At 51.7% G+C, this 14,453-nt stretch overlaps 2 protein-coding genes across 3 annotated transcripts in view; both read right to left on the bottom strand.

Moving 5' to 3' along the window:
• LOC308484242 (cell adhesion molecule CEACAM7-like) overlaps positions 1 to 14,453 on the bottom strand; it is a 31,178-nt gene that overhangs the window by 3,986 nt on the left and 12,739 nt on the right. The window lies entirely within an intron of this gene.
• LOC308484399 (cell adhesion molecule CEACAM7-like) lies at positions 797 to 14,404 on the bottom strand. Of its 2 annotated transcripts, XM_081019325.1 has the most exons (6): positions 14,106 to 14,404; positions 12,621 to 12,992; positions 11,116 to 11,223; positions 2,345 to 2,448; positions 1,977 to 2,018; positions 797 to 858 (listed from the first exon to the last, which is right to left on the bottom strand). In XM_081019325.1, the coding sequence occupies exons 1-6, from the start codon at positions 14,140 to 14,142 to the stop codon at positions 811 to 813; spliced, it is 711 nt and encodes a 236-aa protein (XP_080875451.1). In that variant the 5' UTR covers positions 14,143 to 14,404; the 3' UTR covers positions 797 to 810. The 2 variants fall into 2 exon arrangements, with proteins under 2 accessions (XP_080875451.1, XP_080875452.1); XM_081019326.1 differs by lacking the exon at positions 11,116 to 11,223.

The following is a 14,453-nucleotide window of genomic DNA, read 5'->3' as shown; positions in this document are numbered from 1 at the left end:
GAAAAATGGTTTGTTCAAATCTGCCTAATTAGAAATGTCAATTTGTATTTGAAAGGAAGAAATGTGTGTGAAGATTTTTCCAGAAGCTGCTTATTCAATGGTATTGTAAAAGTGTTTTATATGCCGGGAAAAGAGATACCTGCAGATATGTTAACCAAGGTTGTAAGCAGAGAACAACTTTTGGAGTGTGTGTGTAAATTGCAGTTATGTTAAAGATTCTTGAAATGGTCGGATGAAATGGGGGAGGATGAGGAGATTTCACCCCTCCCATACCCAAGAATCTCCTGATGATCTCCTGATGGTCTCTGCTGACTCTCCAGAGAGGAGGAGGCGTGTCCTGCCTATCTACTTATTCTGCCCAGCAACATAACTGTGTGTGAGAGAGAGTCAGTCAGTCAGTGTATCGGAGAGAGTGAGAGTGTTGGAGATCCTAGAGATAAGATTGCTGTTAGAGCAGCTGCAGACTCTCAGTGTAGCATTGATTTATGCTTAGAATATTCAGCTCTGTATATAGTTTTGTATCATAGTTGTAGTTATAGAATAAAAGGAAGATATTCTACAGAGCTGCTCTCCGAGTGGTTTATACTCTGCAAGACTCTGCAAAACTCTGCTGCGCAACGACTGTATTATTGAGACAGTGAATCCGGTGCTCTCAGCTCTGAGCTGTGAGTCCACAGCACTGTGACCGTTTCCTGTGAGAAGGAGGTCTCTGGCGGTGCTACCCAGCTCGCCTAGCCCAGTCGGGGTTGAGGTGCAAGAGTCCAGTTGGTGCACTGGCTCTAGGGTGATGCTGACAGCGGGGTCCATCTGTTATCTCTTTATCTCTTCATATACAGACTGGGTTGTGGGCTGCAAGGCCTAAAGAGAAAATGGAGATGGCTCAGGTGGAAGCCACAAACACATTTTCATTTGCAAATTGCCCTCATTCTGCATGAGGTAGGGCTCATCCATTCTCACCTGGCTGGGCTTACCAGGTCCAGTAACAACAAACAACAAAGTTGTTGTTTTTCTTTTGCCTCGCCAGTTTCCCTGCAAAAACTTGCTTCTAACCATCGAATTGGAGCAAATGGCGATGCGCAGAGCCAAAGGTGGATGTGTATAAGCCAGTCACCCCCAAACTCAGTCCTCCAGATGTTTTGGGACTACAACTCCCATCATCCCTAGCTAACAGGACCAGTGGTCAGGGATGATGGGAGTTGTAGTCCCAAAACATCTGGAGGGCCGAGTTTGGGGATGCCTGGTATAAGCCCTTTTACTGTGTCTCTTTTGCATGGAATCAGGGCCGTCTAAAGCATATGCAGCACCGGGGTACAAAGATCCACCGGGGCCCCCCCAGGTTGCCCAGAGTTGTAGGGGGAACCCCTAAGTTGTTGACCTTTTTTAGGGTGAGCCAGTGAGGAGCGCGCAGCAGAGCTGGCCTGGCTGGCTGCCTCAACAACAACAGAGTAGCCTGAGGCGTCGGTGGCAGCAGAGCAAGGCCGGGGCCAGGCGTCTGAAGGGGTGGGCAAGCAGAGCCCAGTGCAACAACAGTCGAGACTGAGGCGGCTGAGCGAAGCCAGGTGCCTCGTGTGAGCAGCGTGCGCTGGGTGGACCTCTCAACGGCCCACCAATCCCAGGCGAGCAGGAGTGCAGGGCCGGCCGGCTGCCTCAGTACCTCGTTCACCCGCAGCAGAAGAGCTTTGTACTCTGATGGGCTCTGTTCTGCTCCGCTCAGCAGCGGCTGTTGACTCTTCCCAATCCCTGGACTCCAAATCTCGGCCCCGGACTCTCGGCCTGGCACCCCTGAGAGACTGCGCCCGGATGCCCCGCACCCCTAGTGCCTATGGGTAAGACGGCCCTGCATGGAATGCAAATAAATTGGAAGCCCATGTAGATCCGGCTGCATTGATGAAGCGTGATAGCTGCCAAGGGGTTCCTGCCAACAACAGATATTTGGAACATATTTGACATTTAAAGCGCAAGGGATTTTCACTCACCAAATATACATTGGCAGCCTCAGAGGAGCTTTCAGGCTCAATCTGCAAGAAAGAGGAAAAGATGGCAAAGATCATTCATTGGTCACAAAATTGTAGAGTTGGAAGGGGCTGTTATAAGAATTTGAGGTCTCAAATATATAAATTAAATGCTCATAAATTTACAAGGCAAACACATACATAAGTATATAAACCACGTGTCTGAATTTCATTGTGCGCATCCCCCTCCCCACTGCCTGAAAGGGTAAATTCAGATGAAATTGGGGAGGGGGGGATATGGGCTTGCATTTCTATGTCAGTGGGCACTCTGAAATAACTACATGCTTGAGGAGTATTTATCTCATGACAAATACCCACCCCAAGTCACTTACCTCAGGCTTTCTCTGTCCTGGTGGAAGAACATTCTCATATATTTGAGGGGTGGGTGTGGCCGCAGAGGTTGTGGTAGAAGTTTTGTCCTTCCTATGATGGACACCTGGAGGGGTGGGGGGGAGTCCGGGAATAAAGTCTTAACACGGAACACCTTACTCCAGTGCAGACTCTACAGATCGGCCTGCGACAGCAGTGTAACATCAAGCAATCTTCAGCAATATGATTCTCAGTTTTCCGTATTCTTATGAGTCTTGCGTATTGTAAGCCACCCCGTGATCTTTGAAGAAGGGTGATATATAATAATAATAATAATAATAATAATAATAATAATAATAAAGCAATGCTATTTGAAAGAAGTGGGTCAAACTAATGGAGAGGACATAGAAGTTTCTAGGATAATTTAGGAAGTTGCTCTATGGACCACGATTGGCCAGAATAGCAGGGCAATAAGGCCTCTATACCTGGCAAAACTGTCCAGCTATTCCACTAAGTTTTTTTTAAAAGTTGAATTTTCTGAGTTCTGAAAACAACAAACTCCCAGTGACTGAATAAGCAATGCATGAGGTGTGTTTGAATGAAATGCAGTGGGCACTGAGGTCCAGCGCCAAGGGCCTTCTGGTGGTTCCCTCACTGTAAGAAGTGAGGTTACAGGGAACCAGGCAGAGGGCCTTCTCGGTAGTGGCGCCCGCCTTCGGATGTCAAGGACATAAACAACTATCTGACTTTTAGAAGACATCTGAAGGCAGCCCTTTTAATGTTTGATATTTTATCGCATTTTTAATATTCTGTTGAGAGCCGCCCAGAGTGGCTGGGGAAACCCAGCCAGATGGGCGGTGTCAGGGCTGCCTCAAGTCTCAGCTCACAAAAGACCAACGCCTTTCTTTTCTTATATACAAAAGTGTTTATTGCAGTTCATTGTTTGCTTCAGATCCGAGGCGCGCAGCCCTACGTCTACTAGGCTTAGACCGCTGAAGTCCCTTCTGAATCCGTCCCTCCCCTGCACCAGTTTAAGAGGCTTGCGCTGCTCCACCTCTTTCTCTCTTTCCTTTTCCGCAGGGTCTTTCTGCCCGCTGGGGTTTCGCCCCTCCTGGATTCCTCCGACGCGGAATCAGACTGCTCTTGCCCCCTCCTGCGGGCTTTGGGACCTGGCCCCTCCTCCGGGCTCCCTGTACTTCCGCGCGCCTCTACATTTGAACTTGGCGCGCGCGCCCAACCTCTAACTTTCCTTTTGACAGCTACGCTACTCCCTTCACTACTCCCCTCCCCTTCCGGGAGGGTGGCTTGCTCCGACCTCCCTCCTTTCTCTACTGCCGGAGCCGCCTCCCCTGATACACTGGAACCTCCACCCCCTTCGCTGCACTCTGGCAGGGAGGCTGGTCCTGACGCCCAGCTGCCACTTTGGGATCCCCCGCTGGCCCCCTGCTCCTGACACTTCCCCCCTGGGGCTCCCCTGGCCTTGACCACCGGCGCCCCCTTCTGGGAATCCTCTGATTCGCTGGAAAGACTCATGGAATCTCTAGAGTCATTGTCATCCTCTTCCTCGCTGTCCTGGGATTCATCCCCATCGCTCTCCATCTCCTGCCTACCCTGTGCCTCTGTCCCTGAACCCCTGACATCCATCCCCCCTCGAAGCCCCCCCTTCCCCCCTCCCGCTGCTCGGGCGCAGGTTCCGGGAGCTCCGTTGTAGCGGGGGTAGATGCTGGATACAGTTCATCGACGTCGATCTCCTCTGCTTCCAGTTCAGTGTATGCGTGCTCGAAACCGGGGTCCTCCCCCAACACATCCAAACCCTTCCCTCCCCCTGTTACTTCAGGCGATGCTGCTTGCCAAGGCCCCCTTCGCCACCCCACTTCTGGTTGATCGTCCCACCAATAAGAGCGGTCCGTGTCCACCCCCGAGCACGATCCCCTTGGAGGGCTCGATTCCGGCGTGGTCTCCTCTGCGGAGGAGAACCCCCGGAAGGTGCTGCCTGAAAGTGTGGGCGTAAAAAGCCAGTCGTCAAAATACTCCTCTGGCATGGGCCTGTGTGGGAAGAGTGCATGGAACTCGTCTTTAAGAAGAGGTTCCTCCAGAGCATAATCTGGCACCCAACTGTTGGCACTGGCCGGGGTACCTTCCCTGGCGAGGAGGTATTCCACTCCCTCCTCCCCCCATCTTGAGTCCAGAATTTCCGTGACCTCGTTGAGTGGCGGGGTCCTCGGTGACTCCCCCCCCCCAGTGACTCTCTACGTGGGTCTGGTGCCGTCCCTGGCTCCTGAAATCTGTGTGGGGCCTTGTAGGGTGTAAGCACCGACCTATGAAAGACCGGGTGCATTCGGGAACCTTCTGGGAGGGTCAACCGAAAAGCTACGGGATTGATCCTGCCCTCAACTTGGTATGGCCCTAGCTGTTTGTGTCCTAGCTTCTTCTTAGCTAACGACTTGGCCGGCACCGCCTGGGCTGCTAACCATACCCAGTCCCCCACTTGGATGTCTTCTCCTGCCCTCCTGTGCCTGTCTGCCTGCACTTTGTAGGCGTGTTTAGCTAGTTCCAAGTGCCGTCGTAGCTCCTCGTGGACCTCCTGCAATTCTGCTGCTAAATGCTCAGCTCCCTGCGACTCCCCCTGCGTCGTTGTCTCCAACGCCGGGAAGGTTCTGGGATGTCGCCTATTGTTGGCGAAGAACGGTGTCACCCCCGTTGACGCGTGCTTCGTGTTGTTGTAGGCAAACTCGGCCATCGGTAAGTAGTCCACCCAAGTTGCAGGCTTTTGATTGGCGTAACATCGCAGGTACTGCTGCATGATGGCGTTGACCCTCTCCGCTTGGCCGTTGGTTTGCGGGTGTCTCGCCGACGCTAAGTTGATCTTGACATTCAGGATGCCCAGGAGCTTCTGCCAGAAACTGGAAATGAATTGGCGACCCCGGTCGGACAGGATGGACCGCGGTAAGCCGTGCACCCGGAACACGTGGTCTATGAACAGCTTGGCGGTCTGTTCCGCTGTTGCCACCTTCGCGCAAGGAATGAAGTGCGCCATCTTGGTGAACAGGTCTGCAACCACAAGCACCGCCGTCTTGCCCCGCGAACTGGGCAGATCAGTAACAAAGTCCAGCGCCACCCTTTCCCACGGCTGTAGTGGCGTCTCCAGCGGTTCCAGCAATCCCGCTGGCTTCTTGTGCACTGGCTTGGACCTCTGACAAGTGTCACACCTGGCGACGTAATCCGCGACCTCTCCCCGCATCTGGGGCCACCAAAAGTCTCTGGCTACTAAGTCCGCCGTCTTTTCTTTGCCGAAGTGACCCGCGCTGGGTGCGTCGTGTAACTGCTGTAAAACCTTCGCGCGGAGATCGTCTCCCGGCACGTAGAGAGCACCTTTGCGGGTCAGCAGGCCGTCGCGTATCTGGAATTCGCCGTCCTTTGCTGTCCCTCTTCGCACCTCCTCCATCTTGGATTGTGCGAACGGATCCGTCTGTAGCGCGCGTCGTACCGCGTCCAGGTCCACGGCGGCGGAAGCGCACGCCCACGCTTGCGGTGCGAAAATGTGCCTGGCTGCCACTGGTGCCGCTTCCTCGAGATACTGCGGTTTCCTGGAGAGCGCATCCGCTATGACGTTGTTGTCTCCCGGGATATACTCTATCCGGAAATCGAAATCCGCAAAGAACTCCGCCCATCTCATGTGCCTCTGGCTCTGGAGCTTCGCCGTGCGCCAATACTCTAGGTTCTTGTGGTCCGTGCGGACCTGCACGGTGTGCTTGGCTCCGATAAGGAAGTGCCGCCACGCCTTGAAAGCCGCGTGGATGGCCAACAACTCCCTGTCCCAGATGGTGTAGTTCTGTTCCGACTTGCTGAGCTTCCGGGAATAGAAAGCGCAGGGCCTCCAGTTCCCTTGCGGATCTTCCTGCAAGAGGACGGCCCCCACTGCTCTGTCAGATGCGTCAGTCTCAACCCGCATGGGCCTGCTGGGATTCACGTGTAGCAGCTGGTCTTCGGACGCGAAGAGACTCTTAAGTCTCCTGAAGGACTGCTCCGCCTGGTCCGTCCAGGTGAACTTTTTCTTCTTGGAACTGAGGGTGTCCGTGATAGCTGCCGTCTCTTTCGCGAAACCCCTGATGAACTTGCGGTAAAAGTTGGCGAAACCGACGAACCTCTGGACCTCCTTCCGATTGCGCGGGCTATTCCAGTCCAACACCGCGCGGACTTTGGCGCTGTCCATGGCTAGTCCCTTGTCGGACAGCCGGTAGCCCAGGAAATCCACCTCCGTCACGTCGAACTGGCACTTCTCCAGTTTGGCGTAGAGTCTGTGCTCCCGTAGCCTCTGCAGGACCTCCTTTACGTCTCTCTCGTGAGTCTCCTGCGATTCTGAGAAGATCAGAATGTCGTCGAGGAAGCATACGCACTTCTTGTAGAGGAGTCCTGCTAGCACGTGGTGCATGAATGCTTGGAAACAGTGGGAGCCATTTTGGAGACCAAACGGCATAACTCTGTATTCATAGGTGCCCAGCGGCGTGAACATGGCCGTCTTCCACTCGTCACCTTCCCTCATGCGTATTAGATTGTATGCTCCGCGTAGATCCAACTTGGTGAAGATCCTCCCCTTCCTCACCGTCGCGAGCAGGTCGTCAATCTTGGGCACGGGGAAGGCCTTGGGCTTTGTCATCGAGTTGATGGCCCTATAGTCCACAATGAGCCTTTTTTGGGGCGTGTCCTTCTTCTTCACGAAAAACACAGGACTGCCCCCCACGGCCTTGGATTCTCGGATGAATCCCCGCTTCAAATTGTGATCTATGAACTCCCGGAGTTCCTGCATCTCATCTTCAGACATGGAATACAGCTTCGCAGTCGGCAGCGTCGCCCCTGGTAAGAGGTCAATTGCACAGTCGTAGGGCCGGTGGGGTGGTAATTGGTCAGCTTCCTTTTCGCAGAAGACCTCCAAAAACCCCTTGTACTTGTGGGGCACTGCCTGCACCATGCCTAGATGCAACTGTTGCCCTTCCTCCTGGCCCTCCTCCTCCTGGCCGGTCTGGATGCAATGTTGTGCGCAGTAGGACGAGCCAAAGGTGAGCTGCCGCTGGTACCACGCTAATGATGGGCTGTGTCTATCCAGCCAACTCATGCCTAACACTATAGGCGTGTCTGACAGTTGGGTGACATTGAAACTGATGACCTCGCGATGATTCCCAATTTTCAGCAGCATGGGTGGCGTCTGTTGTACCACTTGCCCACCCAGCAACTTTCTGCCATCTACCGTGACGACGTTCAGAGGCAGCGTGGCTGGTAGTAGTGCTATGCGATGCTGCTTGATGAACTGCATCCCCACGAAGTCTGCGTTGCTCCCTGAGTCAATCGTAATGGGGACTTCCAGGGTGAGTCCATTAGGTAGCTGGAGAGTAGCAGTGAGCTGCACCACTGGCTTGGGTGGTAAGGGGTCTGTAGGCTGCAAAAGCGCTGGGGACTGCTTCACTGACTTGCCTGGCGGAGCCCCAGCATCTCTGCTTCCAGCCAGGCATTCTCGTTTCCCTGAAACTGTTCTCCTTGGAACGCTTCCCCTGTTACTGTTGCTAAGGCTGCAGTGTGCTTCTGGAGCCTCTGGGGACACTCTTTAGCCATGTGCTGTGCACTGTCACAGATGTAACACTTCCTGGTCCCTCTAGGAGGCTTCGCCTTGACTGCTCCGGACGCTGAGGCTCCGGCAGCTGGCTGAGCCGTTGCACCACCCAGCTCCATTGGTTCCTCCCCTCCCTTCAGCATAGGCGAGGGATTTGTACGTCCCAGGTCCCTGGGAAGAAGAAAAGGAGGCGCTCTAGCTGGTGGGCGGACGTGACGCCCCTCCTCACTGTGCCAAGGGCGTTCTTCGTGGTGCACCCCTATCGTGAGTGCCCTCTGCACGACGTCTGCTAGGGTTTGAGGTCTGTCTCCCCTAGCCAGCTCATCTTTTACTGAGCCATGAAGCCCCTCCCAGAACAAGTCTCTCACTGCCAGGGAGTCCTTTTCCCAGCCCAGCACATTCAGCAATGCAAAAAAGCGAGAATGGTACTGACGCACTGTAGCCTTGCCCTGCCGCAATCCATGCATCTCCTGGCGCGCCACATCAACATCAACGGTAGATTGGAAGCAAGCGTCCATGGCTTTGATAAATTCGTCAGAGTCCCTGCGGGCAAGACCATCTTCGCGCCACAAATTGCGTAACCAGGTTCTAGCTTCCCCATGCAAATGGGACACAATAAAGCCTACTTTCTCCTCCTCATCTTTGAAGTCTTTTCGAAGCAAATGCAGCGCGTATACGACGTCTGCTCTGAAATTGGGATAATGCTTCAGGTTCCCATCGAAGTGGGCTACTAAATTGCCCCCCCTCCGTCCGAGACCGATTCCCTCTGATCTGGACCCCGGGAACCCCTGTTTGCACGCCTGATCCCACCTGGCTTGCAGATCCTGGCATCGCGCTTCTGCTTCGGCAACTGTCTTCTGAGAGACCCGTACTGCAACGGAGAGTTCAGCGACTGCGTTTTGCAGGGTCGTTATCTGCTCCTCAGTAGTCATGTCTGCCAAACTTTGTGAGCTTTGCAAAAAAAAAATTTTTTTGCAGTTTCAGAGAAGGGACTTACTGTCAGGGCTGCCTCAAGTCTCAGCTCACAAAAGACCAACGCCTTTCTTTTCTTATATACAAAAGTGTTTATTGCAGTTCATTGTTTGCTTCAGATCCGAGGCGCGCAGCCCTACGTCTACTAGGCTTAGACCGCTGAAGTCCCTTCTGAATCCGTCCCTCCCCTGCACCAGTTTAAGAGGCTTGCGCTGCTCCACCTCTTTCTCTCTTTCCTTTTCCGCAGGGTCTTTCTGCCCGCTGGGGTTTCGCCCCTCCTGGATTCCTCCGACGCGGAATCAGACTGCTCTTGCCCCCTCCTGCGGGCTTTGGGACCTGGCCCCTCCTCCGGGCTCCCTGTACTTCCGCGCGCCTCTACATTTGAACTTGGCGCGCGCGCCCAACCTCTAACTTTCCTTTTGACAGCTACGCTACTCCCTTCACTACTCCCCTCCCCTTCCGGGAGGGTGGCTTGCTCCGACCTCCCTCCTTTCTCTACTGCCGGAGCCGCCTCCCCTGATACACTGGAACCTCCACCCCCTTCGCTGCACTCTGGCGGGGAGGCTGGTCCTGACGCCCAGCTGCCACTTTGGGATCCCCCGCTGGCCCCCTGCTCCTGACACTTCCCCCCTGGGGCTCCCCTGGCCTTGACCACCGACGCCCCCTTCTGGGAATCCTCTGATTCGCTGGAAAGACTCATGGAATCTCTAGAGTCATTGTCATCCTCTTCCTCGCTGTCCTGGGATTCATCCCCATCGCTCTCCATCTCCTGCCTACCCTGTGCCTCTGTCCCTGAACCCCTGACAGGCGGTGTATAAATAATAAATAAAAATAATAAAAATTATTAATAATTGATAATAAGAATAATTCCACAGAGTGGAAGCAACCTGGGTCCCGCATCTGCTTCCTGCCCCATAGCAGGAAAAGCACCAAAACAGTCTGGAAGGTTCCAGTGGTTTCTGCCTGTTGCCAGATCATGCACTGGCTGAGGACCCCAGGAGCTCAGAAGGGTCTCTACTTAGGCTGAACTCAGCTGTGCTGCCACTCCCCTCTAGTCTCACAGGCAGCTGTTTCAGCAGTGGGTGGGTGCACTGTGGCTTTTGAATGGGAGCCAAGCTTGTCTGTGTGGCCCCAATGGTTGGTGTGTGTGTGTGAGTGTGTGAGTGTGAGTGTGAGAGTGAAAGTGAAAGTGAAAGTGAAAGTGAAAGTGAAAGTGAAAGTGAAAGTGAAAGTGAAAGTGAGTGAGTGTGTTGTGTGTCTGTTGAGGCCATCAGCAGCTCAATGAAGAGGGACCCCTGAACTATGCATACCCTTCAACATTTGTCCAATGAAAATAGGGGCGTCCATTTCCATAATGGTAATTTCACTATTTATACCCCACCCATCTTCCTGGGTTGCCCCAGCCACTCTGGGCAGCTTCCAACATATATAAAAATAATAATAAAACATTAAACATAAAAAACCCTTTCCTATACAGGATTGCCTTCAGATGGCTCGGGGGGTCAGGTAACTCTATACCCTCCAACATTTCTCTGATGAAAATAGGGACAAACTAGTCCACATCCTCCAACATTTATCCAATTTATTTATTATTTATATGCTGCCCATTAAACTTTTTTAAAAAACAACACCATCCCTATACAGGACTGCCTTGAGGTGTCTTCTAAAAGTTGTATAGTTACTTATCTACTTGGCTCGGGGGTAGCATAACTCCACACCCTCCAATATTTCTCCGATGAAAATAGATGAACCACAGAGCCTAGGACTTGCTGATCAGAAGGTTGGCAGTTCGAATCCCTGCGACGGGGTGAGCTCCCGTTGCTCGGTCCCAGCTCCTGCCAACCTAGCAGTTCGAAAGCACAAAGTGCAAGTAGATAAATAGGTACCGCTCCAGCGGGAAGGTAACGGCGTTTCCGTGTGCAGCTCTGGTTCACCAGAAGCTGCTTAGTCATGCTGGCCACATGACCCGGAAGCTGTCTGGGGACAAACGCCGGCTCCCTCGGCCAATAAAGCGAGATGAGCGCCGCAACCCCAGAGTCGGTCACGACTGGACCTAATGGTCAGGGGTCCCTTTACCCTTTACCTTTACCTAAGGAAAAGCAGGGCATTCCGGGATCATATCAGAAACAGGGATGTCTTCTCTAAATCAGGGGTGTCCCTGCAAAATAGGGACACTTGGAGGATCTGAACCATGGGGCCAGTGCTGGTGTTACTCACGGAGGAAGACGTAAGTCAGGGTTCCCATCAGCACCAATATCGCAGCCAGAGATCCGATAATGGTCCCAGCGAGGGCTCCAGCAGGACCGGAAGTAGGAGAATCTAAGGCTAAGATGGGAACACAAGCAGAGCTCCCAATCCTATTTAAAATAATTACCATAATTTCTAATAATCCAATAATCTGCTGCTAATAAATAATAATAATAATAATAATAATAATAATAATAATAATATTTATACCCTGGCCATCTTCAATAGCCACCAAAATCTGACGCCTGAGGCAGATGATGTGCTTTCCCTAGCGCTAGACAAGGCAAACAACAAAATGCTTTCATGTGTTCCAGGAGAGAAATCAGGAAGTCAACATCAGACAAGAGAAAGTCGAGAATCCCAGCAGCTCCTCCCTCCAGCCTTGCTGGCTCTTCTGTTCAGCTATAACATGGGTAGGCAAACTAAGGCCCGGGGGCTGGATCCGGCCCAATCGTGTTCTAAATCCAGCCAGCGGACAGTCCGGGAATCAATGTGTTTTTACATGAGTAGAATGTGTGCTTTTATTTCAAATGCATCTCTGGGTTATTTGTGGGACATAGGAATTCGTTCATTCCCCCAACCCAAAAAATATAGTCTGGCCCCCCACAAGGTCTGAGGGACAGTGGACCGGCCCCCTGCTGAAAAAGTTTGCTGACCCCTGAGCTATAACATTTCAGTTGCAACATTGAGTTAACAGGAAGCTAGACCTGAGAACTGAGATTATGGTAAAGGAGAGAAAAAGGAAGGGAAAGAGACCTCCCCTTTGAGCAAAAGGCCCATTCTATGAAGTTGAAAAGACAGCTTTCGGACTAGATACCGCAATGTGCTGGGAAACTAAATGCCAAAAAGAACCATCTCACAACTGGAACCTAAAGGAAAACTTATTTTCCAAACCTTCATTATTTGCTTGTGATTACTGAACTCAGCAGGGACGCGGGTGGCGCTGTGGGTTAAACCACAGAGCCTTGGACTTGCCGATCAGAAGGTCGGCGGTTCGAATCCCTGCGATGGGGTGAGCTCCCGTTGCACAGTCCCCGCTCCTGCCAACCTAGCAGTTTGAAAGCACGTCAAAGTGCAAGTAGATAAATAGGTACCACTCCGGCGGGAAGGTAAATGGTGTTTCTGTGCACTGCTCTGGTTCGCCAGAAGCGGCTTAGTCATGCTGGCCACATGACCCGAAAGCTGTACGCTGGCTCCCTCGGCCAATAAAGTGAGATGAGCACCACAACCCCAGAGTTGGTCATGACTGGACTTAATGGTCAGGGGTCCCTTTACCTTTTTACTGAACTCAGCAGTTGTGCCTGGACCTCTCTAGGGCGGTAGATGTACTGGGGGCAAGTTCCTTGGAGGATATAATAATCATAAATCTAGTCAGGAACTGAACTGAGATCACAACTTTGGAGGGATAAAAGGAGGTTACTTCTAAAAGCATCAAGTTCACCTCTTAAAGATGGGAAAGGAAGTGAGACTCATACCTGAGACAGTTAGGTTTGCATTCCCCGTTTTGTGTATCACAGGTAAACCCACTGTCAATGTATACATTCCCGAGTCATTTAGCCTTAAAAGTGTGATGCGAAGGGAGCAAAGCGAGTTGACAGTCTCCCTCCCCGTGAAGGCAGGTCCATTTAGCTGGTCCTCAAATGGAGCTCTGGCATAGGTAAATATTCGATTTTTGTTTTCAAGTGTCCCTCGAAACCAGGTGCAGCCGTGGTATTGCTTCAGATCAACACTTCCTGGTGTTAAGGCGACACTCTGTCCTTCTCTCAGCTCATTTGGGTCAACTGTGATGTGTATTTCGGTCCTGCCCTGGGCTTGAGTCAGCAGGAAGCAAGAACTCAGGATGGAGGCTGTGTTGTGGAGAAGGAAACAAAAACACCTGTACTAGGCCAAATATATATACCGTATTTTTTGCTCTATAAGACTCACTTTTTCCCTCCTAAAAAGTAAGGGGAAATGTGTGTGCGTCTTATGGAGTGAATGCAGGCTCCGCAACTATCCCAGGAGCCAGAACAGCAAGAGGGATCACCGCTTTCGCTGCGCAGCGATCCCTCTTGCTGTTCTGGCTTCTGGGATTCAGAATATTTTTTTCTTGTTTTCCTCCTCCAAAAACTAGGTGCGTCTTATGGTCTGGTGCGTCTTATAGAGCGAAAAATACGGTATATATATGCAGCTGCCAGTAGGCATGAAATTTGATTCAGTTCACATGAAAATCAGTCTCTCAGATTTGCATGTCCCAAAACAGTACAATTATGAAAATAAAGACATCCTTCAAAATTCTCACTTTATTGAATTTTATGATGTAGTTCGCCTACCAAGTTGAATATTGTGGAGAAAATTCGCATAAATATGAAATATGTTCTTAGCAGAACATAATATACAAAAGTGCATTACATTAGAAGAAATTGCTTCCGAAAAGTGCGCACAATTAGTCAAAACTGCACACAAAAGCATGTTTATTAGGAGAAATGCCCACTAATTTACAGAACAATTTCAACGAGCATTTAATAATAAAATCACAAATTGCTTCAAAATGTGGAGAACCGAGTTTGAGATTGGAAAAACGAGATACGGAGAAAATCAAAACTGACCCCTACATGGAAGTACGTAAGTTCCATTAAACTAAACAGGGCTATCTTCCGAGTCAACATGCGTGGGAATACACCGTACGTCTGTTTGTATGTTGCTTTTGTGTGTGTTCAACTGCATGCTTGCGAACTTCCTTCTTTCTGCATTGGTCTACAATTTTAAAAGAAACCACTTGTTGTTGTTGTTGCTGAGGATCCATGGGCAGGGATGTTGTCAAATTGGTCTGCTCCCACCCCTTCTTCCCTCCTCTCTCTTATACAAATGGACACAGCCACAGGGAATGCAGCCACAAAGAAAGAGGAAAACCTGTTGCGGTTCCCTTTCAGCACCTTGCCAAATGCCTAGGCTTTCTCTGACACCCCTGTTTGCCTCACCTGCTAGGCTCCGATGACGCTCCTGCCTCCTCCCCATTGTGGGACTTCACACGCCGGATGCTGCCGCCAGCAGGACCACCAGGATGCCTGGGTTCCTCCAGCCGCTCCTGCTTCCACTCAGCTGCCAGTGACCCCCAGGTCGCTCGCTGTGCTTGGCTGGACCCTTCACCCCAACGAGACAGGAGGCCGGGTGGGACAACTCTGCTTTCTTTGGGGCAGACGGCTCCCTTTCTGCCCACAGAGGAGTGCAGAAGCTGTGGTTCTGCAAAGACGAATGGGGAAGGAAGGAAGGAAGGCTGTTGGGGAGAAACCACACAGCAAATGAGGCAGCTTCAGGAGAGGAGAGGC

The sequence above is a fragment of the Podarcis pityusensis genome (assembly GCF_964106645.2).
Source record: "Podarcis pityusensis genome assembly, chromosome: 8".
NCBI lineage: Eukaryota > Metazoa > Chordata > Lepidosauria > Squamata > Lacertidae > Podarcis > Podarcis pityusensis.
The sequence above is the reverse complement of the archived record's forward strand: the minus strand, read 5'-3'. Positions and strand labels throughout refer to the sequence as shown.